The sequence below is a fragment of the Hevea brasiliensis genome, chromosome 15 (genome assembly GCF_030052815.1).
Source record: "Hevea brasiliensis isolate MT/VB/25A 57/8 chromosome 15, ASM3005281v1, whole genome shotgun sequence".
NCBI classification, from domain to species: Eukaryota; Viridiplantae; Streptophyta; class Magnoliopsida; order Malpighiales; family Euphorbiaceae; genus Hevea; species Hevea brasiliensis.
In genome coordinates, this window is record NC_079507.1 from 61585008 (window position 1) to 61610625 (window position 25618).

The 25618-nt window shown below is 32.7% G+C and overlaps 4 protein-coding genes across 12 annotated transcripts; 2 read left to right on the forward strand and 2 right to left on the reverse strand.

Moving 5' to 3' along the window:
• On the forward strand, positions 1–8585 carry LOC110632290 (pentatricopeptide repeat-containing protein At5g56310). 2 transcript variants are annotated; one of them, XM_058137230.1, is made up of 3 exons: positions 1–2036; positions 4162–6281; positions 8320–8585. In XM_058137230.1, exon 1 carries the CDS (start codon positions 61–63, stop codon positions 1708–1710), a length of 1650 nt encoding a protein of 549 aa, XP_057993213.1. In that variant the 5' UTR covers positions 1–60; the 3' UTR covers positions 1711–2036; positions 4162–6281; positions 8320–8585. The 2 variants fall into 2 exon arrangements, with proteins under 2 accessions (XP_057993213.1, XP_021636143.2); XM_021780451.2 differs by lacking the exon at positions 4162–6281.
• On the reverse strand, positions 3368–10985 carry LOC110632288 (kinesin-like protein KIN-14T). 8 transcript variants are annotated; one of them, XR_009144379.1, is made up of 14 exons: positions 10617–10985; positions 10258–10461; positions 10082–10165; positions 9696–9863; positions 9465–9571; positions 9155–9333; positions 8333–8494; positions 7887–8102; positions 7473–7510; positions 6578–6705; positions 4816–6256; positions 4269–4563; positions 3700–3809; positions 3368–3583 (listed from the first exon to the last, which is right to left on the reverse strand). XR_009144379.1 is itself a non-coding variant. In XM_058137227.1 (12 exons), exons 1-12 carry the CDS (start codon positions 10621–10623, stop codon positions 4448–4450), a joined length of 2850 nt encoding a protein of 949 aa, XP_057993210.1. In that variant the 5' UTR covers positions 10624–10985; the 3' UTR covers positions 4245–4447. The 8 variants fall into 8 exon arrangements, 2 of the variants coding, with proteins under 2 accessions (XP_057993210.1, XP_057993212.1); XR_009144381.1 differs by lacking the exon at positions 3700–3809 and having other exon boundaries at positions 4389–4563; XR_009144376.1 differs by lacking the exon at positions 3700–3809.
• Positions 10986–15488: 4503 nt separating this feature from the next.
• On the reverse strand, positions 15489–20526 carry LOC110632306 (uncharacterized). The gene is made up of 9 exons (XM_021780482.2): positions 20226–20526; positions 19893–20043; positions 19029–19131; positions 18797–18856; positions 18565–18627; positions 18236–18436; positions 18031–18142; positions 17710–17927; positions 15489–15830 (listed from the first exon to the last, which is right to left on the reverse strand). Exons 2-9 carry the CDS (start codon positions 20030–20032, stop codon positions 15738–15740), a joined length of 990 nt encoding a protein of 329 aa, XP_021636174.2. The 5' UTR covers positions 20033–20043; positions 20226–20526; the 3' UTR covers positions 15489–15737.
• A 1520-nt stretch (positions 20527–22046) lies between these two features.
• On the forward strand, positions 22047–23296 carry LOC110632274 (uncharacterized). Its single transcript, XM_021780432.2, has one exon. It carries the CDS (start codon positions 22252–22254, stop codon positions 23125–23127), a length of 876 nt encoding a protein of 291 aa, XP_021636124.2. The 5' UTR covers positions 22047–22251; the 3' UTR covers positions 23128–23296.
• The last annotated feature ends 2322 nt before the right edge of the window (positions 23297–25618 follow it).

Below are 25618 nucleotides of genomic sequence, written 5' to 3' on the forward strand. Positions count from 1 at the left end.
ATTATCTTTTAAAATCACTGTAATTTTTAGAGACTGCACAGGAGCTGTGCAGTGTGCACGATGCACCTCCTTCCCTTTTCAGCGTCTCTACAGTTAACCACAAACAAACGTCTAGCAGAGCAGCTGATTTCCTTGCTACGCCACTGCTCCATTCTCAAGCACATAGAGCAAACACATGGGTTCATGGTTACCAGAGGGCTGGACCATGACAACTTCCTTCTTAGCCGATTCATCGGTGCCTGTTCCTCTCTGGGCCTTTCTCCCTATGCCCATTCAGTCTTCACCCGCAAAGCAGAACCTGACATCTATCTTTACAACACTATGATCAGGGCTCTCTCTTTCTCTCAAACACCACCCCAGGCTGCCATCCTTCTTTTCAACAACATTCAGTCCGCGGGCTTGCGACCTGACTCTTATTCCTACCCTTTTGTGTTAAAGGCCGTCATTCGATTGTTAGCTACTCAAACAGGGAGGCAAATTCATTGCCAAACAATTGGCGTTGGCTTAGACTCTGATCTTCACGTCGTCACTGCCCTTATTCAGATGTACTCTTCTTGTGGTTGCGGTTGTATTTCTGATGCTCGCAAGCTGTTTGATGGGGTATGCCTGAGAATAAGAGATGCGATTGTGTGGAACGCAATGGTTGCTGGTTATGCCAAGCTGGGTGACATGGAAAATGCTCAACACCTTTTTGATTGCATGCCTGAAAGAAATGTGATTTCTTGGACGGCTGTGATTTCTGGGTATGCTCAGATGAACCGGCCCCACCAAGCAATTGCCATCTTCCGGAGAATGCAGCTTGAAAATGTGGAGCCTGATGAAATCACAATGTTGGCTGCACTTTCTGCATGTGGCCATTTGGGTGCCTTAGAATTGGGTGAGTGGATTCATAGCTACATTGACAAACATGGATTAAGTAGAACTGTTCCTCTTAATAATGCACTTATAGACATGTATGCAAAGTCAGGGAATATCAAAAAGGCATTACAAGTGTTTGAGAACATGAAGCATAAAAATATCATAACGTGGACAACTATGATTTCTGGACTAGCTCTGCATGGACTTGGAAGGGAAGCTCTTGAATTGTTCTCTTGCATGGAAAAGGCTAGAGTTAAACCTAATGATGTTACTTTCATTGCCATCCTTTTTGCTTGTAGCCATGCCGGATTGGTTCAAATCGGTCAATCATTTTTTAGTAATATGAGATCGAGGTATGGGATTGAACCTAAGATTGAGCACTATGGATGCGTGATAGATTTACTTGGGCGTGCTGGTTATCTCCAAGAGGCGCGAGAACTGCTTGGACAGATGCCACTTGAGCCAAATGCAGCTATATGGGGATCTCTTCTTGCTGCTGCTTATACTCATGGTGATGCTGTGCTCGGAGAGCGCGCATTGCAGCACCTGATTAAGTTGGAGCCCAATAACAGTGGAAACTACGCACTTTTATCTAATATATATGCTTCTTGTGATAGGTGGAAAGCTTCCAGGGTGATGAGGACAGTGATGAGGGACAAAGGTGTTAGGAAGATGCCAGGAGGAAGTTTCATTGAAGTGAAAAATAGAGTTAATGAATTTATTGCGGGACAGACATCACATGCTCAATTTGATGAGATATATGAAGTTCTATGCAATATAAATGGGCAATTAAGACTTGCCGAGCATTTGCAAAGAGAATGTGATGAGTTGCTTGAACATGGTCAGGGATAGGATGTTGTACTTTTGACCATATGGGATCTGTTTCCAAGCCAAATTCTGCTAGGAATGGGTAAATTAAAGTTGTGGCCACCTGAGACGCTATCATTACCTTGCCTGTTCAACAGCTGAGTCATTAAACTTACAATTAGATGTTTCTTTCTACTGGACTTAGATAAGCTTATGGATGTCATCAAATGGATTAGGATTTGTTTTACTGTGGAGGCAGCTGGGAACTGTTTTTACTTCATAACATCCTCTTCTTGACTTGATAATTGATATCCTTCATGCAAGTGGAGCATTGCAGAACCATTGCATGTTTTCCATCTCAATAACATGAGGTACGCAACTGTAAAATCTCAATGTTTTTCATGCTGCTGGTAGATTTTCAGACACACACACACATATCCTCTTTCTACTTTTTATTCTGTTTCTGACAATTGAAGTGTTATGATAAATGTTATCTAGCGTAGAAAGTAGCATACAGAATTGGCAACTTTAATCAGAAAAATAAATGTATAGAACATTTGTATTCATTTGATCTACTAAATTCTTTGAAGCAGCTGATGATAAGATCCTTTTGGCATTGAAATACGTTAAGGAGCTAAAGAGATAGTTAATGCATTTCGTGACTATGTCAGCCTCAGCCCTTGGAATAATAATTTAAGCCTTTCCCAGAAGTCAATTGTTTAGGGGTTTAGTTTTGTTTTATCTGTTGGTTATTCTTCCCAAATGCCAGTGCAAATTAGAGTTACTGAATAGGTGTGAAGTGTTCTATATGATGCTCATAGGCTATTAGACTGGATTCAACAGCGGCAGAACAAGAAAACTTTATTGTTGTGTTTGTATGTGTGTTTTTTCTTTGTTTTTTTTGTTTTTTTTGTTGGGGGGGGTGGGGGGTGTGGAGGAGGAGGAGGAGATATATCACATGGCTGTTTTTGACTTAAGCATGCTTTGAAATAATATAGGAATTACAAGCCAATTAATTCATATTACAAATTTAGAAAATAGCTAATGCATAACCTTTAGATTTCAAAAAAATAACAATTTAATGTTATTCAATTATAATATAATCAATCAATACACCACTGTATACAAATAAACTAACTCTTAAATAGGAAGAAACAAAAGACAAACTACAGATAGAAATGACCATAATTCTGAAAAAAAAAGATACCAAAATAAAGACGATTGAGTAAACCATAAAACCACCTGGAACATAGATCACTGGGACCTCCTATTGTAGTGAGAAGCTGATAGTTCTATTTAGAATCTTTCAAGAAGTAAGAAGGGAAGTGGTTTGTCTTTATGGTTTTTCATGGTGATATTTGTCCTGTAGAAGGTGAATTAATGGCCAGAAACTTCTTTTTCATATTTTGAAAAATACCTTTTGTGTACTTTAAACTTACGAATTGCTGTTATCCAAAATAATGAGACCAGTCATATTTTCTCTTGTAAAATAAGCAAATTCTGAAATACATAATTCCTTATTGGTCTTTTATATTTATTGCTTAGATATTTTTTAATAATTAAAAGACATGTGCATAACAATTCAAATTACTTTATTCTGTTATGCTTTGTTTGTTTAAAGGAAGAGGAGAAATGAAGTTTTAGTCATTTCTTTTTGTTTGGAATTTTGGATGCTAAAAGGGACAGAGAACAAAGGAGAAAGGAAAGTAAATTTTTTCCCAAATTCCTTTAAAAGCCATAAAATTTCCTCCAACTTGGAGAGAAACCAAGGGAAATGAAGAAGAGAAGAACATTTTCTTCTTTTGCTTGCAGATAACTGAACAAGGGAAATTCAACCTCAATATAAAACAACATGAGGGAAAATTAATATTACTTCCTTTCTCCTCTTCTTTTCCTTCATTTTATTTCGTCTCTTTTCCTGTGCACAGAGAGATAACCAAACAAAGTGTTAGTTAATAAGGGATAGCAAAAAATTATCAATTAATTTTGGTTAGCCAATATGAAAAAGTGATATTTTATTCGGATTACCCATACATATCTAAAGTTTTGATAATATCGGATAGTGAGAAGTTCTCATTTGTAGCAGGTAAGTGAAATCTGAAGCCTTGAAGAATTTGTTAGACACTGAAGATTATGAACAATGACTGATTGAAAACATCCTCTTAGTCAAAATGTTGAATCATCAAGTGTTGTAAAGAATTTTGAAAGTGAGGATTGGTGTGCACCTCTTTCTTTCAAAAATAACTAATTTATGAGAATATTACAAAATTTCCATGATATAATTTAAAAATATTTATAAATAGACAGGAACAACACAAGGTTTTTGCATGCAAGACGGCTTTTGTATATCCCAACAGGGATGGTAAAACTAGGTGAACCTGTTCCATATTTGCATTTAAACATACAAATTTATGTACATAGACCAATAGTTGTCTAGTCTATCTGATGAACATCATTAATTTTGCGTCCTCTTGTTTCTTTGGATGGATATTCTAGGCATGGAAGCTGGGCCAGAACTTGAATAAGAACTTTCCTGCTATGGAAGTAGGTATATAATTTCAGTATATACAACATTTAGATAAAGCCATGAAAACCGTTTATACCTGCTTTATTGCACAAGTATGCATGCACATAGCATTGCTTAAACAGGATTAACCTTGCATCTAGCAAATACGACATAAGGCTACAACATGAGCTTTTGTGATGTTCCATTTGCATCTCACCTCCACCCCTGTCTCCACCATTCAAGAAATTGCTAATGCTTTCATCCACTGGTGTTGCTTCAAAGCATTAACCCATAGAAGAACTCATGCTCATATCCTAGATTACAAAACCCCGATCCTAGAAGAGCACCGATGCATAAAATCTCGATTTTCTGTTTCAGAATATGGCATATTCCTGGCCAAAAACAGTTCAATAATTTTGTAAGATGAACTACATCCTTGCTAAAGTTGGATAACCACAGATGTAAGTTTTTTTCCTGGAGTTTTCTAATATTTGTGCAAGTTAGGTTAAAGTGAATTTTCTTTCTTTTGTTCTCTTAACTTTTTGGGGGAGGGAGGTGGCTAAGAGCTTATGGGAACATTACTTCAGAAACAATGAACTTGGTCAAAAAATAGGCAAATATCTAGTTGACCCAAAAGTTTTTACCTGTCTTCTGTGTTTCTCCTTGAAATTTGTCAAATTGCTTTGTTAAATCCTTCTGGTTTGAATAGTCCTCAAATAATGCTCTTTGAGATCTCAGTTGGAGTATGTCACATCTTCTTTCTTTTGTTGAGGGTTGAATAGAGAAATCTGAGTCTTGCCTTTCACCGTCTTCTGTAACTGATTCAGTGGATAATTGTGGACAGCATGATTCAAGTTCTAACATGGACGTTGAGTCACTGGAATCCCCTTTTGAGTAAATGTTGGTGCCACCTAAATCAGATCTTCCATGGTTCTTTAACTGGAAAGTGTCTGAAATTTCATTTTCGCCTTCTACTGTCTGCTTGAAAGACAGTGCATTGGCTCCACTATGATCCTTATAGTCACCTAGTCTATGATAATACACGTCTTCTGGAGAAAAAGTGCTCCATTTGTCATCTTCTGTTGATGAGTCATCTACAAAATCTTGTGTTTGTATCATTCCTTTTCCTTCAGTTGTCTGAGATTTTGAACTGAAATGAGATCTTGAGTCCTCATTGAATAAATCCTGGAAATTTTTTAGTGGTTTGTCAACTGCCACTTCTGATATAATCATTCCAACTCCCCTGACAGTAACCATTTTATCTTTTTCACTGTGGATGTTTGGCATTCTATAATCATGAAAACTATGTATTTTTTCATCAAAAGCCACATTGTCTTTGCTCTGCTCGTTATGCTGATGTTTCTTCTTGGAGTTAGGAATAGCTAAAACCCGCTTAGTCCTATGAGTATAACCACTCATATTGGTTTCATTCTTTTGTAGGTCAAGCCAATTGTCAACCTTCGAAAATTTGATGTAATTATTAGTCATGCTTTTCTGTCTATCTGTAATTTTCTGAATGTGACCAATGTCATTCATTTGACTAGCTGAACAAGGTGCTTTTTCTTGCCGTCGGATGCCAGTCATTTCAACATCAGTTTCAAGAGTGTCTTGGCTGTATTCTGTTGCATTATCAGCACTGTTTCTCGTGTCTAATCCCACCAAACAGCTAGATTTGGAAACACTGTGTTCTGATTTGTAATCTGAATGATCCTCCACAGGAAAAGTCACAGACTCAGCACGATTAGATGATGGCCTTTTCCTTCTTCCAGGGACTGGGACTTTCCATTCTGAAGTTTGATAATTTGTCCCAGATTTTCTTTGGCTGCAAACGGTTGGCCTCATAAATCCCGGTATCTTTGACAAGGGATCAACTATTTGGTCTCCAACATTGTTCTTTGTAAGTGGTTCTTCAATAAAATTATATTCCTCATGTTGCTCCTCAGAATATAAACTTTTTCCTCTGAAATTTTCTAATCTCTTTTTTAATTTCTCAATTTCTTGTCTAACGTTCAACCGCTCATGTTCAGTCTCTATCATCTTTCTCTGCAGATTTGCCATTGCTACTTCCTTCTGCTCTCTTACTTCCTGATTTCAAAAGTTCACCTTTTTGGTTAGTATCCTATTCATAATGGCTAATCTGTCTTCTTTTGCAACTAAAACATCATTTTTATAACAAAGCAATTTGTCATTCATTTTCATCTTTAACCCATAATATGTTTTACTTGATATATGTAGTAGCACATCAACATAAAAATGTACTTTGTTAAAAAGATTTATGCCTTTCTCAAATAACAAATAGCTGGATCTAATTAACAATCAATCTTTAATTTCTCGGGCTTAATATTTGTGATACAAAATATGCAAACTAATCAACACAATCTTAAATACAGTACTGTGCTTACTTACTATTGTATCCTCATTTCCTAGGTGAATGTTTTTCGCCCTTGTTGCGAAATTTAAGGAACATATGGTCTCACATAAATCTTCTTCTTTGGGACTGACATGGACTAGCATTAGTGTTTTTGAATCATCACCTGAAAATAAAAGTGTAAACATGTACTTTAGGAAAAAAAAAATGTATTTAGATCATAGCACAAAGCATCATTTACATTCCCCAGGCCTTTTTTCAATTTGCAATGATTGCCTATACTTTGAGAATAACCAATTATAGCATGTACGTGTACTTATTGGTTGCAATAGTAGCAATTCCATTTAAGTTACATTTTATTGCATATAAAATTAACAAATAATAGAAATAAAGCACACATACTTATAAATTTGGTGGCCTGCATCAATGACTTTATCTATAATAGCCATATTACTTACTTTACATGCAACTTAAAAGATTTAGGTGGCTTGGCTATAAATATGAAGAATGACAATGGTCTAAGTTTATTTGTTATAATATTCTTTGGCCTGTTCTATTCATTCTAGAAATGGAAATAGAATGCAAGTCCTATATTAGGATTTCATATGTTGCTTGGCATAGAAAGAGCCCCAAGTTCTAAGTTCTGTATGATATGTTACACATTTGATTCACTTTTTTTAGGTGAAATGGGATTCAGTTTTAGTATAATTTTTCAAAATGAAGTTATGTTTGCTTATAAATTGTGAAGTTCGAATGTGATATCTAAATGGCATCAATTTCCATTCCAATTCCATTTTTACAGTGAACCAAAATTGCCTTTAGAGTACTCCTTGAAAGGATTAAGCAAGAAGTAAGCCACCCTACATTGAGTTCGTAGCTACATTGCATGCTACTATGAAAGTTAACATGAAATTTAATGTAGGATATAATTACCTAGAGAATCTTTAAGAACTTGTGTCAGCTTGCTATTCCTGTCAAAAGTAAAAAGCTGCAAGTTAGGGTTTACTCTGATGCTGGACAAGCCCCCATTAAATAGCCAAATTGATTGGTAGATTAGATGCAGAATAGTGATGATTTTCTGTTTAACTTTAATGCATGTGGAATCTTGAAAGCTTAGCGGAATTGTATTTATTTCTCCTTTATAGTGCTGAGAATGGTCGGTGTGAGACAATTCCTGTTACTTGGTCTTCTTTTGCTATCCTAACCAAAATTTGTAAAGCACAATGGCTCTTTTTCACAAAATCAAATTCAGATGAGACCTAACATAGCACCAAGCAGCCAAAACAATTCTTGTGACCAACCAAAATTGTGTGGATGAATTGAGGATTTGGTGAGTTTCACAGCTACCTGTAAGGTATATGACGCTTTTTCATTTGGAGGGCATTAATTACATCTCCAAGAGCAGAGAGTGACAAATTAATAGCTTTTCCTTCGTCAAGTCTTTTGCCCCATGCCTTTGTCTTCAGCACACGCTCACTTCCTCCAAGGTCCACTAACCAAATTTTGTTTGTTTCCCGGCGCCTCTCATGAGCATCAAAGCAAGTTATTGCTATGCGGATCATGCTATTAGAGCAATGACAAAAATAAAGAATTTAGAACATAGGTAATTCCTTCTTTTTTTTTTAAGATAAAAGAACAAGGATAATTTTATTGCTCTGCAGTAAGCAATTCTGAAATTTATTAGTATTCAATCTCAAGATAACTACATAATCGATTATGTTTTTCATGCTTTACTCTAATGTTTATGCTAAATTGAACAGACAAGTAATATTCTATGCAGATAAAGTGGTTACCAATGAGATCGGCTTGAAGATATGTTGGAGTTTGTTGAGGCAGTTGATCTGAAACGGCATCCTAATCTGTACAGCCTCAAAGCTTGGTGGAAGTCATTTACTTGAATTGATACAAGGTTGTCAATTTCAATTCCTCCCTCTGGGTCTGTTTGAATTGAAAGGCTGTTCATAGAGATACTAGATTATCTTATAGAGGATTGTTGTAATGCATGTATATTAAAAAGCAATGAAATGGTTATTGATTGCCAATCAACTCTCTGTTCATAATGGTAATTTAATATCTTAGAACCCAGGAACTTGAAAACTATGGAACTTTTTGGTATGAGTTTAGTGGTAAATGTCTCATCTAGAGGCATATGGTAAGATGATGGTTATGTGTTGACTCTAGAAAAAAGTACTGTTCTACATGTTTAATTCAACTAAACATCAATTCTAAGCCAGTCAAAGTCGGCTGCAATGAGCTTGTTTCTCTATTCAATTGTGTTTAGGTCTAAGCTTTCTACGAGCCTTCTCTGCATTCTCAAACGGGAATCTCAAGATCAAAATTGCATTTGTGGCTGCGATTGCAGTTTTGCTAAAGCAACCTTCTCTGCAATCTCAAACAGGAATCTTATGATCACGTAGCACACTATTTCAGCTCCTCTTTCAGTGTGAAAACTTTCAACTAGCTGCTTCTCTTTCTCTTTGTTGATAAAACAGTGTAGCTGGATAGCCATGAACTTTGGTTTCAGAACAATTTATGTTGATCGTACAAGAATATAACGATGTAGCCAAGCCTCATGGACGTATGTGAGTCTACATCCAAACAACCAACTTACTTACCAAGGAGACATAGGATCTGTAGCTTTTATTGGCTTGGGGACCAGCAAGTCCTTGAGGTTTCCCATGTAAATCTCAAGCATACTGAATCTGATAAGAAATGAATGGTTACTGTCAACTGCTTGCTTGAATAGCGCCTGGAATGTGCGAGGAACTACCCCAGGAGCATTTGGTTTACCTTCCTGAAAATATCATAGCAAGAACAAAACCTAGTTAGAACAATTTTCTTTTTGGTTATACAAAAATTGCATCCATTTCATATCGTATATTCTGCAGTTAATATATCTTCATCTGCAAATTAGCTAGTCCTCACCATTGTGAAAGTTTTTCCTGTACCAGTCTGCCCGTAAGCAAAAATGCAAGCATTGTAACCATCAAGAACAGATTTGATGACTGGTTCAACTTCTGAGAAAACTTCATCTGCAAATTGGCAGCTATTAAACCATGGCCTTAACGTGTGAGCGTTCAGTGCTTTGTAGTATTTGCATATTTTGCGAGGAGAAAAAACAAAACAAGACTTCGGTAAAGAGAATTATTTCATTACCTTGTGATGAACCTGGGTGGAAAACTCTATCAAAACTGTAATTCTTACTCTTATTAGCAGCAAGTTTTAAAAGAACATTATTTGAATCCACAGCCACTGCAGGTCTTAACCGACCAAAATTCTCCCCCTGCGTGATAGGTCTTACGCGACAAAATACACGAATGTTCCCTGCAACCCCAAAATATGGCAAGAAGCAGGCTTTTCAGGTTGAAATCTAACATGATAGCATGGGATTTCAGATTCAAAGCCTTGTATTTGCATGTATTAAGGTAACTAATTTAATGTTAAAGCTCAGACTAGAATTCTCGTGTGGAAATTTAATACCATATGATTGCAGAAAACCAGAGTTTTCAACTGCAATTAATATTAAATGAAAAAGGACTGACCTTTCAAGTCCAGATAATGAATTAGGAGCTGCCTTCTCTCTATGCTGAGCTGGTTTATACGGCTAGTTAAGGCATCAAGTTCATCTGTTTAATTACAGGGAAAAATCAAGAGCAATAGCTGCTATTATAATTTGATTTATGGTTTTATTCTGAAAAAGAAAAGACTGGGTTTTTACCTTTTATTTTTGAAATGGCATTCCCAGAATCATCATCATCTACTTTGGCATCAAACTCAGAAGGCAGGGTTTTTATTATATCACAAACTGATTTGACCCAGTGGGGAGTTAGATGTGCCTTTAGACCCAGTAGAGCATGAAGAGTTGCTGCAAGGTTTCCAACGGATTTTTTCGTATCCATGCTCATATTATCGCTTTCTGAGACTACAAAATATGCACAGAAAGATTTATTTTACTACTTCCTGTCCTCTCTTCTTTATTCACGTTCTGCAACTCAACAAATAAGCAAGATAAATAAATACTGTGCTTTAAGAAAAAGAAACATTTCCACTCAAAAATTTAGAGAATCAAGTATATACCATTCATTTTCTGGGTTTGCTAAAGCTCAAACCATGGAAGGTTAAACAGGTGATCTCAGAACAAACTCTGCAACCATTCCTGAGCAAGGACAAAACTAGCGCTCGAGAGTTGAGATTAAACAGGCACTATTCCATTCCCTTCAGTCAAAATGACTTAATGGCACGAGTCTCTATGGCATACATCATAATATGTGGGTTTGATTAGAATTGCATGATTATATATGAGAAAAGGAAAGCAATAAAAATCAAAATCAAAATCAAAATCTAAGGATATCAAGGGATGAGAGAGGGAGTTGATATTTCAGATACTGAACAAATAAAGAAATTATGTGTTAATTTGTTGCAGCAGAACTCAAGTTTAACTTTATATATATATATATATATATAGAACATGTCTCTGAAATCCCATGTGAAACCGTCAAGCAAAACAACAATTGCTTTCGTATGCTGTACAGATTATAATCGTTGGCTAACTTGGCTCATAGCCTCATGACAAAAACATAACCTACAATCCTTTGCATTTATGAAAGAGATAGAACAGAGAGTTAAATTAATTACCATTTTTAATTTACTGTCGAGGGTCCCATAACTCTTCACATATATCAACTCTTCACGTCATATGCAAGCTTTACCAATCCATTAAGAAAGTTGACATATTCACTACTCCTCACCGACCACATTTTATTTGAAAAGTTTTCTTATCTAAATTTAATTTATCATGAATTTAAATTATAAAATATATAATATAATTTACTTATTAAATATATAAATTTATATATTTATATTTTAAGCTAACTAAAAATTTCTTGTTAAGTCAAGTCTTGACTAATAAAATAAATATATTTTCGTCTTTTGGAGTGGAATTTTGGTGTGCAAACCACGCCATTACAGATGAATCAGTGGAGCAGAGAAAATACTGTTCCAACTTACGATAATGACACAAACCTCAAGAAATATATATTAGAGTTGTTATTAATTTATAATCAAGATTCAAGAACGTACCATGAATATTTGGGGAATGACCATAATCCTCAACATCATCCCAACACCTCAAAACATTCATTCGATTCTAAATTAATATTTAATATTTTAGGTACCCAAAAGAGATGTGATCTTCCCCATTTGGCCATTTTCAATTAGGAATCAAATCTTTTGCTATATATTTTGTTATTTACACTGTGCATGTGAACTTCTTTGAACCAATCGAACCTGAGTGATTATCACTGGGAGGATAAATTAAACAATGAAAAGATATAAAGTCTCTTGACTCATTAAAAAAATTCAATTTTTCATTACCTAGTAAAAAAATGGAGTGATGAGTCTAATTTAACTTAGTTCAGTAATTGAAGACGCGTTACTCATCTAATAAACTCATATTCAAGTCTATACTTTTTCAATCCTTTATAAGGAGAGGTGGGGCTTATTTTAGTGTTTGTTGGCAAGTAGAAAAGTGGGGTTGTTGCTCTTCATTGTGACATACTGTTTAATGGACCAAACTGAGTGTGGGGTTGGGAATGGCAGTATCTTAAGTTAAGATTCATTTATATATATATATATATATATATATGTATAAAGTTAAGCTTCATGGCAAAGTAATGTTTTCACTACCCAGGAAAGCAACATTCTCCTACTCCAAAAGCGACCATCATTATACAAGGTTTTTAATTAGTTGGTGAACATTCCTAATTAAGGTACGCTTAACAAGAAAATTAATTAATAATAACAATAATTTAAAGTATATCAAACGTTACTAATTATCTTTAATTTAATAATATTAGAATGATCTTAAAACTATGAGATCTCATATTCAAAAAATATATATATATTATAAGTTGAATTAGTCACCTTTCTAAAGTTTTATATATTCTTCTAGAGACTGATATATCATGGATTATATATATATATATATATATATATATATATATATATATATATATAATTCTTTTATTGATGTTTTCTTATTGATTTAATTACTATAAACTACATTAATTTTCAATGAAAGAATTATTTAGTTAATGGAATGATGATGACGATTGATTATTGTATTTCTTCAACTTTAAGAGACTAATTATAAACAGTAAACAAGCCATTAGCCTGCAAACGCATAGATGAACATGCCTGCCTAATCAATTAAGTGATTTCACCCATTATCACTAAATTTATTATTAAAATTTTATTATACTCAATATATTTTAATTTGTAACAACAAATAATTCAATTTTAATTTTGCTTCAATAAAATTTACCATTTCTGCTAAATTTTTATAGGGATTTTTCCAAAATATTTTATATTATAACATGTAATAATTTATTTTATATGTGATTTATCATTTGGTATCAGCATTTGATTAATTCAACCAAGCCGATTAAAATTTGAACTTAAGTAAATTGGACAAAATTTTCGACTTATTAAATTCATATCCCATCAATATGCAAATGATAAAGAGTTAATCACCTTATTTATTAATTTTTTTAAAAAAAATGTATAAAATATATCTAACTAATCTTTCATCATCAAATTGTTTTTTTTTTCTCCATCAATAACTATTAATTAAGTAATTTTATTTATAAAATAATTAAAAAATAAATAAATTAATTTAAAATTTTTTAATTTTTGATTACCATAATTTTTATGAAATCAATTGAAATTAATAAAATTTATAAAAAAATAAAATTCAATGTCTTTTATTAAAACATTTATAAAATTAAACTATTTCATTTCTTACACCACTCAAATCTACCAGTCATTCACTTATTCATAAACATAAAAGATATACATTTAGCTCTTTTTGCTTTTTCATTACTTTACTCCTTCTCAAAACATGACAATTTTCTTTTATTATAATCTTTTTTATCTTTTCTTAACCTTCCATCACTTGCTCTTTCTTTACCCCATCAAAACAAACAAACCCTAAAAAGGTTCAAGGAAGAGACTTAACCCAGATGCGCACAAGATAGCCGCAGGATATCCCTTATTGTAAATATTTAAAAAAAAAAAAAAAAGAATGAAAACTTGAAACTTTTCATTCTTTTCAAGTGCCTTATTGATCATAAACATGTTATGGTAGTAGAAAGAAAGAGGTAGAGATGAGAGAGACGTGCATATGTTTGCATATAGAAGACGAGTAAAAATAAAGCAAAGTAGCAGAGAAATGCATTTATTTCAGATGTCATCCTCAACCATAAGAAAGATGAAGAAATGAAGAAGGGTCATGAACAAAGTTAAATATATAGACAAACATCATCAAAGGCCTGGCACGCAGAGCGTAAAGAAACATGTAGCCAAGGACAACTTGCCAACTTGGTCTTTTGCTTCTTGCATAGGCCACTGGTCGGCAAGTCATCCTTGGCTGCATACTACTTTGCACATCTACATGCAAACCCCATAGATGAAAACCACATATGCACCGAAGCTGCTTGGGCTAAATGTTATAGCTAGCTACAGACATATAAGAAAGAAATTGAAAGGAAGGACAAATAGAGAGGGTAAAGAGGGATAAATGTAAATAGATTTAATAAAGGACAAAGCTAGCCCAAAAAAAAAATAAAAAGAAGTCTTGAATTGTACATCTACTAGAAGGATCCTCATATGGCCCCATTTAAAAGGTGGGATTTAGAGATAAGGCTGTTTGTTTCTTCCATATATGCAAAAGAGTATGGTAGCAAAATCGTGAGAGACTGAACATATAATATACCCCTAGATTAGGCTGCCTAATTTACATTTTCAGAAAACAGTAAACGGAGACATTAAACCAGAATTATTGACAATTTTATTCATATTTATAGAAGTAGATAGTGAAAGAAGATAAAAGAGGATAAAAAGATCCGTGATGGCTTGGATGGTGATTGTTTGCAGTGCAGAAAATAATGTTCACGTGGGAACCTCATTATTACTTAATAACAGTATCTCTAGTGCTACTCCAAGGGTCATCAACGGAGGAATATGACAAAAAAGACAAAAACAAACAGATGACAAATCAACAGGTGGGAGAATCTTGTACGCACAAACATGAACTTGAGTACTGCAGCATTTATATGTTAAATCTAGGGGAGTGAGGTCAGTCACAGATCAAGGCCATATGCGTTGCTGTCAGAATCTTGGATTTTTTTTTTTTCTTTTTTACGGTCAGGGTTCTAACAATAGAACAAGGCCCATCTTCTTCACTCTGCCACAAAAAGAGATTAGTGTCCGTCACTCTTTGCCAAAAATCTCCCTCACACGCACAAGGAAAGACGCAACCAACTTTGCCCCTTATGCCGAAAGTTGGGTATCACAAGGAGTTAGTGATATTGAATGATTGTAAGACCCTGACAGTGAAAGATGGAAACAAATCCTTTTAAGAGTGGGTGATTGATGCCAGTGGTAGCAGAAGGCCACCATTACGTGTAAATCCGAGAGAATCAGTTGTTAGGCAAGTTTCGGAAAATTCAGAGAAAATCTTGAAAAGGCCATTGATTCAAAAGGCCTTTAAATAATTGACATTAATCACCTACTGCCTTTTGATGGGAAAGGAATTGAACTTGAGAATTATCACCTCATCTCCACTAGTCTGAAACGGCAAACGATATTTTACAACATAGGCAGAAATGAAAATTCTACAAAGCAGTAGACCACATTACCTGCGCTTAAAAACGAGAGGAAAAAATGATTAATTAGCATAGGGACAGGCCCTTTGGAACTCCCCTTTTGTGCATTCGTATTTCCCTCCTCAATGCATCTCCGTGCATTAAAAGCTAAATATTGTTAAATATATAGAAGCAATAAAGTAATTCTTCTAATGCCATCCATTTCTACTACGAATATTGGAAGCCAAAACTTTGATCTTAAATTTTTGTTGCAGCAAAGCCAAGTAATTTTTCCCCTCATAAAACCTACTCGAAGAATCAAATGATTACATTGCACAAGGATGAAACAAAAGTACACAAGGTACACGATGTCCACACAAAAAATACTGCACTCCGTCATTACCAACATCATATAAAGCCCTTACCAAGTGGACTAAAATCGCAGCGCAACATTTAAGTTCACTGCAAATAGATATAGACAACTAATCTGTTACACCAGTACGAAGAACAGAAGGCTCAGTACAGAACACAAAGGTATTATCTGCCAGGAAACCTATTAAGAGTCTTGGGGTGTCTCAAATTTTGTAGGGGTATCAATGCCCATCATACAGCAAAGGCCTGCTATTAAAATGATAAGCAAAACGATCCCCTGGGGCATCAGAAACAGGTATGTCAGGACAACAAAAGCATCAAAATATAAAGCATAATGTAAAAATCAGATGGGAAGAAGGGAAGCAAGAAGATGAACATGATGGCACCTCCAGCATAGACAATTGCAGAATTTTCATGCATGATATTAAAAATCAAAGGGCAAATTACTGAACTTATTTCTTCTGAGAACCAAGATAAACATATAACCCCTCATACCTAAGGCACTTGCCTCTTCATTGTGTTAGGAACAATTATTAGTAGTTACTGCACGGTAAAATTACAGCATTTTATAGTTGTACAAATTGAGAAATTTCATAAATGATGTTAAAAACCAAAGAGCAAATTTACTGAACTACTTATTTCTTCCGAGAACCAAAATAAACACATAACCCCTTATAGCTAAGGCACTTGCCTCTTCATTATGTTAGGAACAATTGTTAGTAGTTAGTGCCAAGTAAAACTACAGCATTCTATAGTTAGTAGTTCTGCTTATAAGAGCTATAGTAGATAAAGAAGAACAGGGAGTTGTAAAGAATGCATCTATATTAACTAACAATAAAATTATTTACTGGACCCTGCACCATGTAAGAAACTTGGTGTTGAGATTGAGAGGAGTGAATTCAGTATTTCTCAGTTCATCCTTGGGGACAAGGATGATCTTCATGGGGAGGGAAAAGTTAGGACTTAGGAACAATCATTAATAGATAGTGAATGGTACAACTACACTATTTTATAGTTAATAGTTTTGGTTATGAGGGCTATAGTCAATATAAAAGACCAGTGAATTGTAAAGAATTCATGTGTGTTGAATTACAATAACAGAATCCTATTCCTAGATTTTCTCTCAATTCCCTGTTCCCAGTCTCACTTCTTATTCTTTCCCTCCTCATTATCTCTTATATTTAATTTCCTCTCTCTTTTTCCTTCTTTGTTTCTCACCAGCCAAGCATGAAAGTTATGCCTGAAGATATCAGTTCCTAAAACATTAGTGCTGCTTCAGTTTAAAATAAGCTCTTCAGTCCTTGCAAAAGCTCATTCATCTCATTAAAGAAATGAAAAAAAAAATTGATCATGGAGAAACAGCAACTGTAAACCAGCTAAATTAAAAGATGAGAGAAGAACAGAAAAATCCAGTTAGGTAATCGGATGTCAAAAGGAATTTTTACCCATCAAAACTAAGGCACTAAACTTGGCTTCAATTCAAAATTCGCAGGCTTGTTGCTAACTAAAATCGGCATATTCCAGGAAGCCAATCAGGGGCTTCCAATCTTATTTGATCAAACAATGATTGTTAAGTGGATATGGCATTTCACTAGTGTCTAGACTCCAGAATGAAGGGAAAGACCAATCAAGGATGCTGGTGCTACTGGGAATTTAATTTGGAAAGAGAAGGAGAGGGGGGAAAGTTTGTTAGAACTGCCTAGGCCAGTTTTGCTAGTATTCTATCACACAAAAATAGGAGATGATATAAGAATTCTTCTTTGAGATCTCTATTTCTAGTACAGTTAGCAGAGGACAAGTAATACGAACAAATTATAATAGTTGGTCCTATGACTTTATTTTGTTTCCCTTTATTGTTTTTTCCCAGTCTAAGGTGGATTTGCACTTGTGTACACCTTATATGATTGAAAACCCCTGACATTTCTTAATCAAGTTACTTATAAAAAAAACAAACTTTTTCCTCAAGACAGCACATTATACAGACAACAGAAGCACTCTTCATGAGAAATAGTATATAGCAGGCCATTAAAAGCATGCCCTCTCCTATGAACATGGACTACAGAACTTGATGACAATACAGAATGGCCGACGTTCAACAAACAAAGCACTATCATTACCAAATTAAAAACAAATGAAACATCAAAATGGGAACTTACAACTAAAACTCCCTCCAAAAGAGATGATTTGATCTTGCAAACTTCATCGCAAATTCTGGAATTGAGTGATCCATTTCCAGCAGTACCTTCAGCAAGAAATCTTTCCAGTTCTCGATGAGAAGGATACTGGATTGATCGAAATGGATCTGAAATGTACAGTACTTCGTACTTTGCCCCTAGTGTGTCCACAGAACTGATAAGCTCAGACAAAGTTTCACCTGCACATTTAATTAATGTATTTGCATGAAAATTTCTCAAACAAACAAGATGGCATCAATTATAAAATTCTGACATCCTCTAGCAACAACGAATTTAACACACTTTCAGTTTGTGGTTGCTCAAGTCCTTTTGAAGAATACAAGCCTCCATGGCAGAATACAACCAGATCTGCTTGCCCATCTGTTCTCTTTTCCATCTTTGAAACCAGATAGTCCTGTTCATTTTTTATAGGTGAAAGATAATCAGAGGTATTCCACAGATCCCCAAAAATTTTATAATTTGTCAAACATTATTCAAGTTGATTTACATGAACTGCATGCACATCTGCAAGCTTTTGAAATTTGTCGCCCTCTATTAAGCATGACTCTGAAAAAGCAACATTATTGATTCTTGAGTCCTGCCCACAAGTTTCTGTCAAACTTGAAACCAAAGAATTCTCTATTGTCTCCTCCTCTGATGCAGCAACATATGGGAATGCCAGGGAGAAATTAGACCTTGTAAAAGAGACCTGTTCAGAGCACAAATATAGCTTTAGAAACAAAATTAGGACTTGGGAAAATTGTTACAATTTCGCAAATCCCAATTTGCTGAATCTAGTCATTAATAACAATTTAAACATAGACAGACTCCAGTTACCTTGAGCAAGTTCACAAGAGCTGGGTCTGCATTTTTGCTTGATGAAACATCTGAGGACAGCAGCTATAGATAGCAAAATTTAAACCATCAGTACACTGACACTTGAAGAATAGCATAAAAGAGTGCACCATATTGAATGGCCAATGATATATCACGGTCAAACTAAAGGCAACTGCATATAACCATTTGTTTCTACTGCCTACTATAAATTATAAGTTCCAAAATTTCTTACCTCTCTACCAACAAAAACAAGTGCTAGGTCTGCAGACTGCTGAAGTTTCTTTTCTGTGCACTACATGGAAACGAAAATTAAACAAGATTAACAAGGAACAGCCCAACCAGAAAAGGGTGGAAATAACACAAGTTTTTCTTTACTTGAAAATTTTGAGAAGAAATTGCATGTATGGAATTTAAAGTACTCAAAGCATGGAAGTAAACTATCAGCATTGAGGAAAGCTTAGAACCAGTAAGTTTGACCAGCCCCCTTCAGACAGAATAGATCTGGCAAGATTCCTTGAAGAAATTGTCTGATAATTTACTGCTTCATCCATTCTGTTTTTTGAAAACCTGTGATCACTCATATTAATATAGTATGAGATTCTGATTTGCAGCATTTGTTAGAACAGAAAATAGTATCAGGACAATATGACTAGGGTACATGATCCAACCAAACCTTGTTTACATTGATCTCAATCAATATGAAGCACTTATAAGCATGTTACCACTAAATATCGCATGATGCAAAATGAGAACCATGATTTTCAATCCTGGCTGTATTGTTTGCTTCAGTGGCAGTCAAAGTGCTACTGAAAGAGACTCTGATGGACAATATTAATGATCGTAAACATAAAGTCTTTATTTTTATGCCTCCCAAAATCTACAAGAATTTTACTATGATTAATCATGTTATTGCTTCAAATGTGGAGTAAGAAAACAAAACGTTGTTCAACTGGGGACTCATGAAACTCTGCCCTGAGAAAGCATATGACCATGAATTGTTAATGGAATTCTACATCAAAGGAATAAAGATGATATGGCAAAATTAAAGCCAGTATTTATTCTATTTTCCTATCTGGCATGACCAGAATAGATCTTTCTTCTTATCATTTACTCCAAAATTTTGTGAAAAGCAAGAAAAGCCTCAACTCAATCCGCATTTTTACACTTGGGAATAATTCATAAACCCAATAAGAAGGTTCTCTCCATCCCTACATTTTAAGAGCATATATTCATGTATTTTCCTTCTAACATCTTCCCATTGACATAACTAGCTATTCCTAGAAAATCAAGTTCATGTTAATTTGAGAAAACTAAAGAGGAAAACGTACCGATGGTCGTGGTGAGAAGACCAGAAAAAAGCAGGCGCTGTAGATGGGAAACCCAACACCAATGGAATCTGAGTTACAACTAACAAAAACGACATCGTAACAGCCTTCATCATCATCATCATCATCATCATCTTCGCCATCGTCCTTTGGCCTATAGGCACCACACAAAATAAAAAATGCAAACTCAAAAAAGCTTAACTTCCCATGGATCGAAACAAACTTATAAAAAGGAAAAACTCTAATCGAGTCAAATCAATGAAAATTTCAGCAATCTGTCATCCACAATTAAATACTAAATTCAACAAAAAAAAAAGAAAAAAAAATGAAACTTACCTCAGGAAAAGCAGAGAGTAGCGAAGAAAGGAGAAGGGAATTTAATCTTTCGACGGGATTTGATTCAAATAAGTAATACAAGAATTGGTATTTTCTCTTATTGCTCAAAAGAAGTCGAAGTCACAGCGGATCTGATCAGTGATCAGGACTCGTTTCTATTTAACCAAAAAAAAAAAAATTTGAAAAACTCCTAGCCAGCCCCCAATTTTCATTTTATTTTTTCTTATTACTACCAAAAAAAAATTCCTAAACCTTCAAAATGAACACATTTTACGATTACAAAATTATTTTTTATTTTTTTATTTTATTTGCTCTTCTCTTAGAAAAAATTATTTTGGGCTTAAGGCGAAAACATTATAGCTAAATTAAGTCGTTATAGTTAATATTATGAGAGAATAATTTCATGATATTTAAATTTTATAAAGTAATTTTTATTATAAATGACGTGTCCTCAAGCACCCTTACCGTTAATATTTATTTTATTGTTAATATTATAATATTTTTAATTATTAAATTATTAAAAAATATTTTTTAAAAACTAAACAGATATTTTTAAGAACACTTAAAATTCTCTTTTATGATATTATTATATTATTATGTGACTTTTTTAAGTATATTGCAACATAATTTTTTTTATTAATTAATTAATTAATTATTTAATTATTTTAAATTATAATTAAATTATTAATTCTCTAATTATATATATGAAAGTGATAAGTTATTTAATAATATAATATATTAATATATATTAATTACATATATTTATATATTTATATTTATTATATATATTTATATTTATATAAAATAAAAAATAATATAAATAAAATATATAATAGATTTTATAATAGATTTTATATTATTTTTATATATTAAAATTAATATATATATATAAATAAATTAAAATTATTCAATTTCCTAGTTAAACAAATTGTAAAATAAAAACTCTTTAATATCTATTTAATTGTTGCTCCTCTAATTCATTATTTCATTGCTATATTTTATATTATGTATTTTATTTTTAAAATATATAATTTAAGTTTATTAAATTTTAATTATAATTAATTTAATTATGCTATATTTTACGCTCATGTCTATTAAAAAAATATGCTCCCATTTCTTTCTTTTTGTTTTTTTAACCATATGCTCCTATTTTCTTCTCTTCAGAAAAAAAAACTTTTGGGTTAATGCATTTTGGGCCTCCCTTGGGCATCGGGCCAATTGATTTTTCATATACATATATATATATATATATATATATATATATATATAAAGAGCACATAGAAATATCTTATGAGCACACGTGTTACATTTCAAAAAAAAAAAAAGTAGAAAATTACCTTTTTAGTTTTTTAAAATTCAATTAAGATTTGAAAACAATTTTACTTTCTTTTTATAATAAAAGTTATATTTTTATATTAATTTTTAAATAAAAAATAATGACTTTTTAATAATTAAAATTATACAATATTTTTTTATAATTAAAAATGAATAATTATTTAAAAATATTAATTTATTATAATAAAAATTAATTATATTATTATAAAATAAATGTATAACACATATTAAAAAATTAAATTAAAATAAAATTTTTAAATATATTTTTATAATAATTTATTTTTTATTTATGAAAGATATAATTAATTTTTTTTTGAATTAAAAAAATTATTTTTTATTATTTACATGTGAACACATTTTTTATATTTTCTTTCTTATTTCCATAAAAAATGAAATATGTAGTTTAAGTTATGTAAACATTGAACAAATTTTCCATGATTTATGAAAATTTTTAAGTTTAAATCCAAATTTAGGCCAAATCAACCATAAATAAATACTTGAAAATGGAATCATTAATTAAAGGCACGGGAACATGTATTTTATGTGTTTGACGAAAGGTTTTGCAGGTATAGAAATGGGAAGAACCTTGTGAATGCTCTTACCCCTTAGCTTCTCCTGTGTGTCTGTCATGTGAATGATATTAAAAGAGAATTGAAAGGCCACAACGCTCGCTCCCATTCACGTTCCATCTATGATCAACTACTCCTCGTCAGTCCTTAAAGCCTCACCACATGCTCCTAGCTATTTGCGATCCTCTCTTTTTCTTAAACAACAGCGTACTAACCCCATGAAAGATCTCTCCTTTTTCCTCCTCAAGAACTCTGTAGCATCCAAAATGAGGAAAGGGATTAGAAATATTTGCAATGGCGATGGCTCAACATCTATCCTCAATCAAAAGACTTCTCCGCCTAATAATAATAGTGATTTCTACAATCATACTGCAAGTACTAGCGCCATTCCTTCTCCAACGTTAGAGGAGATGATCCTGCAGTTAGAGTTAGAAGAGGAGATTTCAAGAAAAGTTAAGCTCGATCATGGCATGAGAGGTGGTAGAATGTCATGTGTAAGCAGTTCTGACATCTTACGATCTGCAAGAAACGCTGCATTGAATCAATACCCTCGATTTTCCCTTGATGGGAGAGATGCTATGTATCGATCTTCCTTCAGGAAATCATCATCATCGCCATCATCAGGACCAAATTTGCTGCCACAAACTTTGGCAGGGGAAACAGTGGTTTGGTGCAAGCCTGGAGTGGTAGCCAAGTTGATGGGTCTAGAGGCGATACCTGTGCCAATTATCCATTTTAACAGCAGAGAAAGAAATAGCAAGGAAACGTTGAGCTCCATTATTAAGAGGCAAAACCTTAGGAGAAGAGTTCAGAGACATGAAATGGAGAGAAGGGTTTCATCAGCAGATCATATTCGCATGCACATCTGTGATCACCGGGGGAGAGGAAGAGGGAGGATGGCTTCTTGCTCAAACACGACGGAGCTGCCCATTGATGGAGGTGGTTGGCCTACCCGTCGATTTCGTTGCAAAAACTCTAACCTAATGATGCATAACTAATTAAGGATCTCTGACAGATATCATAAATGTTTAAATTTTAGTGGATGTTAATTAAAAAGAAATTATGAGGAACACTTGAGAACAATGCTTAGAAAGTCAAAATCTTTTTGTTTTTTCTTTTTTTGAAAATCAATGTTTAATTATATGTCTTAATTGCTTATTTTCATATCATTTACCTTTTTCAATATTTATTTCGTAATCTAATATCTCTCCCCTTATATACATTAATTAATATATCTTACTAATATTAAATTCTAATATATTTAACCGTGAAAACTAATTCATTTGTTTTATATAAAATAAAATTGTCAAAATTTAAAAAATACTTTTTAAAAAAAATATTTTTCATAAGGATAATTATCAAATTTTATAATTTTACAATCATATAGACAACTAAGATAGAGCTCAGCAGCATTGGAACTGAGAATAAAAGTAGCCATATAACATGAGATGCTTTATATTGTTGAGAGTCGTTTTGAGTTAAATTTTTTATTAAAAATTTAATTTTTAATATAAAAAAAATAATTTTATTAATTTAAATTTTAAAATTAAAATTTAGGTCGATCAAATAAGTCAACTTAGGGTCGAATTACATAAATTATTTGATATTTCAACTTTACCCATTTTACCCATTAAAAATTTGAATTTTCACTTGCTCTATATTAACATATTTTAAGCTTTTTTTTATAATATAATTTGAGAATTAAAAAATTATAAAGCATGTAATGCTATTAATTTTGCTTTAAATTAAATTACTTTAAAAAAAAAAGTAAAGTTATTATGAAATAAAAGACCATATCATCCAAAAATATTGGCTTTTAATTAAGGGTACATAACATAAAAAAAAAATTGATTAGCTTTAAAATAAATATATTTTTATGTTTTATAAATTTTATATCTTAATTTACAAATTGACAATTTTATCTCTGAATTTTATTCTATATTATACTTTAATTCTTAAATTTTAAAAAATAAATTATTTAATTCATAAAATTTATACTATATTACACTTTAATATTTAAATTTTAAGAAATTAATTATTTAGTATCACACTTTAATTTCTATAATTTTAATGTATAGAATAATTTAATTCTTTTGATCAATGAATAAAATTATTATAAATATTAAAATTATAAGAACTAAATTATTTTATGTATTAAAATTAAATAGACTAAATAATTAATTTTTTGGAATTTAAAGACTAAAATATAACATAGTACAAAATTGAGGATTAAATAATTAATTTTTTAAAATTTAAGGATTAAAATGTAACATAGAGTAACACTCATGGATCAAATTGTAAATTCCCCATAAAATTGTTATGAAGGATATACTTGCTGCTGGGCCAGCTGCATTAGCCCTTGTGATGACTATGTACGTTGGTAGATATTTGTTTATGGCCCGTCCACTTCAAGCGATTTATCTTATCATCATCGGAGTTTTGATATTTTTATATATTTTTTAATTTGCTAATATTGTAAATTTGAAATCAATTTTAGAAATAAAATATTAAATTCAAACTCAAATTTAACGAATCAAATTTAAATAATTTTTTTTTTACAATAATAAAAGACTGGAATTGTTTGAATTAAATTTTAATTAATTAGCACAGCAGTTTGCCACATGCAAAGCACTTTGATAAATTCCATAAGATCCTTAACTTGAGGTAGTCAAATTTCTTATACTAAACTTTTTTTAACCTTCAAATATATAAAACTATATAGTATAATATAGGTAACCATTAGATTCTTTCCTTAGAAATAATGTCAAAAGTCACAGGTGGGTTCCCAACATGTATTGCCAAGACAACCCCATAAATGTGCCAACTTGGGCATCATTTTCTTTTACATTTAGGCCAATAATGTATTTTAACCTCCAACTTCGAAGGAGTAAGAATTACTTTTAAATCGGTTGTGGATGAGTATGCATGTACTTATAAGAATTAAAGCGTTTTGATAAAATCATTATTATTTTACTCTTTCTTTTCTCTGAACCCACATGCATGTTTAATTTCGATAGAAAAAGACAAAATGTCAAGGAGTGAGCCAATGCATCTACTGTGATGAAAAACTATTAATGAGACTAATCTTTCTGAATTTCACATCAATTATGAATGGGTGTGAGTATTTTAGTAAAATTGTCATAATTTTACTAAGTAGCATATATTTTCTCTGAACTCGTGTGTGCGCGTATGGATACCTTTGATTAAAAAGACAAAAGACAAAAGACAAAAGACAAATTTGAAGCGTCAAGTCGGGTTAAATAGGGAGGTCAATCGGGATATCATCAAATAGAGCTTCAAGTCGCAGAAAGTCATGCATTTGCTTTAATATGTGATTGTGATGATGCGTAATTAATTGAAAAATTTGAAGCTCTTACTCTCGGCTATAGAATCTTAGAATAGCATACCCAAGAAGGACTTGCTCTCTCAGTAATGTTCATTTGCTTTTGTCTTTCGGTTACATAAGAAAAAACTGCATCTGTTCTAGAA